General features: G+C 52.2%; 1 protein-coding gene across 1 annotated transcript; it reads right to left on the reverse strand.

Moving 5' to 3' along the window:
- Positions 1 to 474: 474 nt before the first annotated feature.
- LOC148826713 (uncharacterized) lies at positions 475 to 1,511 on the reverse strand. The gene is made up of 2 exons (XM_088926279.1): positions 1,242 to 1,511; positions 475 to 1,116 (listed from the first exon to the last, which is right to left on the reverse strand). The coding sequence occupies exons 1-2, from the start codon at positions 1,509 to 1,511 to the stop codon at positions 475 to 477; spliced, it is 912 nt and encodes a 303-aa protein (XP_088782405.1).
- Positions 1,512 to 1,618: the final 107 nt, after the last annotated feature.

Below are 1,618 nucleotides of genomic sequence, written 5' to 3' on the forward strand. Positions count from 1 at the left end.
CAGTAATGGCTCCGACACAGATTGGCCTGTCAGATACCTCTTCTCTCCCAGTCAGTATTTATTTGCTGGTGTGAAATTAGGTTGAAACTAATGACAAAGGTTAGTCCAGGTTGGTACAGGGTGTACTCCATCTTATTTATAATAACTGACCTGACAGCATCTGGACTCTGGGGCACACTCTTTTTCCAAAACTTTCCACCTCTCCATTTTCTCCTTCAATTGTTGCTTCTCCAAAACTCTCCTCCTTTCCTCCTCCTTCAGCTATTTCTTTACCTCCTTTTCACAAACTCTCCTCCTCTCCTTCTCCTCTTTTGCTTGTTTCTTCTCCTGCTTCTCCAACAGTTTCCTCCTCTCCTTCTTCTCCTTTGCTTGTTGCCTCTCCTCCTCTTCCCAAAATCTCCTTCTCTCCTTTTCCTCCTTTGCTCGTTTCTTATTCCCCTCCTTCAGCTGCTTCCTCCTCTCCTCCTCCTGAGCTCACCTCCATTCCTCCTTCTCCTTCTGCCTCCTCTCCTCCTCCTGCTGCAGGCGTTTCTCCAGCCCCCGAGCGTAGGCCTTCCACCTCTTCTGCTCCTTCTTCTCCCATCTCACCTCCTGCTTCTGCTGCTCCCTCCTGTTCTCCTCCGCCTCCTGGGCACGTCTCCGCTCCTCCTTGTTCATGGTCCTCCTAATTGCATCTGCTGCCTTGGTGCGTCTCCTCTCCTGCTTTTCCTCAGTCTTCCTCCTCTGCTCCTCCTCCTTCTCCCGTCTCCTCTTCTCCTTCTCCAGCATCTGCCTCCTGTCCTCTCCCTCCTTCTCCCATCTTCTCTCCTTCCTCCTCTTCTCCTCCACCTTCATCCTGTCCTCCTCCAGCTTCCTCCTCTCCTTCTCCTCCTGCACCTCCTGTCTCCGATCCATCAACCACCCTTCCAGCTTCCGCCTCCTCTCCTTATCCCGCTCCTGGGTGTTCAGGGACCGGTGTCTCCCATCCCGGACATTCCTGAATTTCTCCACTGGTGCCGCTGTCCTTTTGCCCCCTTGCGGCTCCTTCCATCTCTTCAGCTCTGTAGTGTTGCTCTTATCCTCATCGACCCCGGAACAGCACAGCATCTTGGTGAAGGAATGGGAGGAGCTGACCTGCTTTGAGAGAGAGGAGTTAATATAGACACACTGACTGGACACTCCAGTACATTAACACTGCACTGAGAGAGAGGGGTTAATACAGACACACTGACTGGACACTACAGTAAAGGTTCACTCCTCACCTCTCCTAGAATCACAGGAGCTACAGGGTCCTCTAGGTGTCTCAGCACCTGTGTTCTGACTTCCAGCAACTCTGGAGGCCTGTCTTCAGGACTTGGACCTTCCTGACTCTCCTGATTCCTCTGCCTCTTTTTCTTAGTCTTCTTCACCCAAGCCTTCTCCTGGGAGGTGATGGGAGAGAGGTGAGGGAGGGGTCTGGGGACAGGCAGCTGGCTGGACAGTGAGGCAGTGATCTGGGGCAGGTCAGTGTCAGGATTAGAAGAGGTGGACATGTTGTCCTCTTCATCTTTTTCAGGGCTGACTTGGAAAGCACGCCTCTTTGCACTTGGATACTGAAGACAGACACAGGTCTTTGCTGTTGGGGTCAGTTCTTCTTAGT

This window comes from Atractosteus spatula, chromosome 10 (assembly GCF_055471065.1).
Source record: "Atractosteus spatula isolate fAtrSpa1 chromosome 10, fAtrSpa1.hap1, whole genome shotgun sequence".
NCBI lineage: Eukaryota > Metazoa > Chordata > Actinopteri > Semionotiformes > Lepisosteidae > Atractosteus > Atractosteus spatula.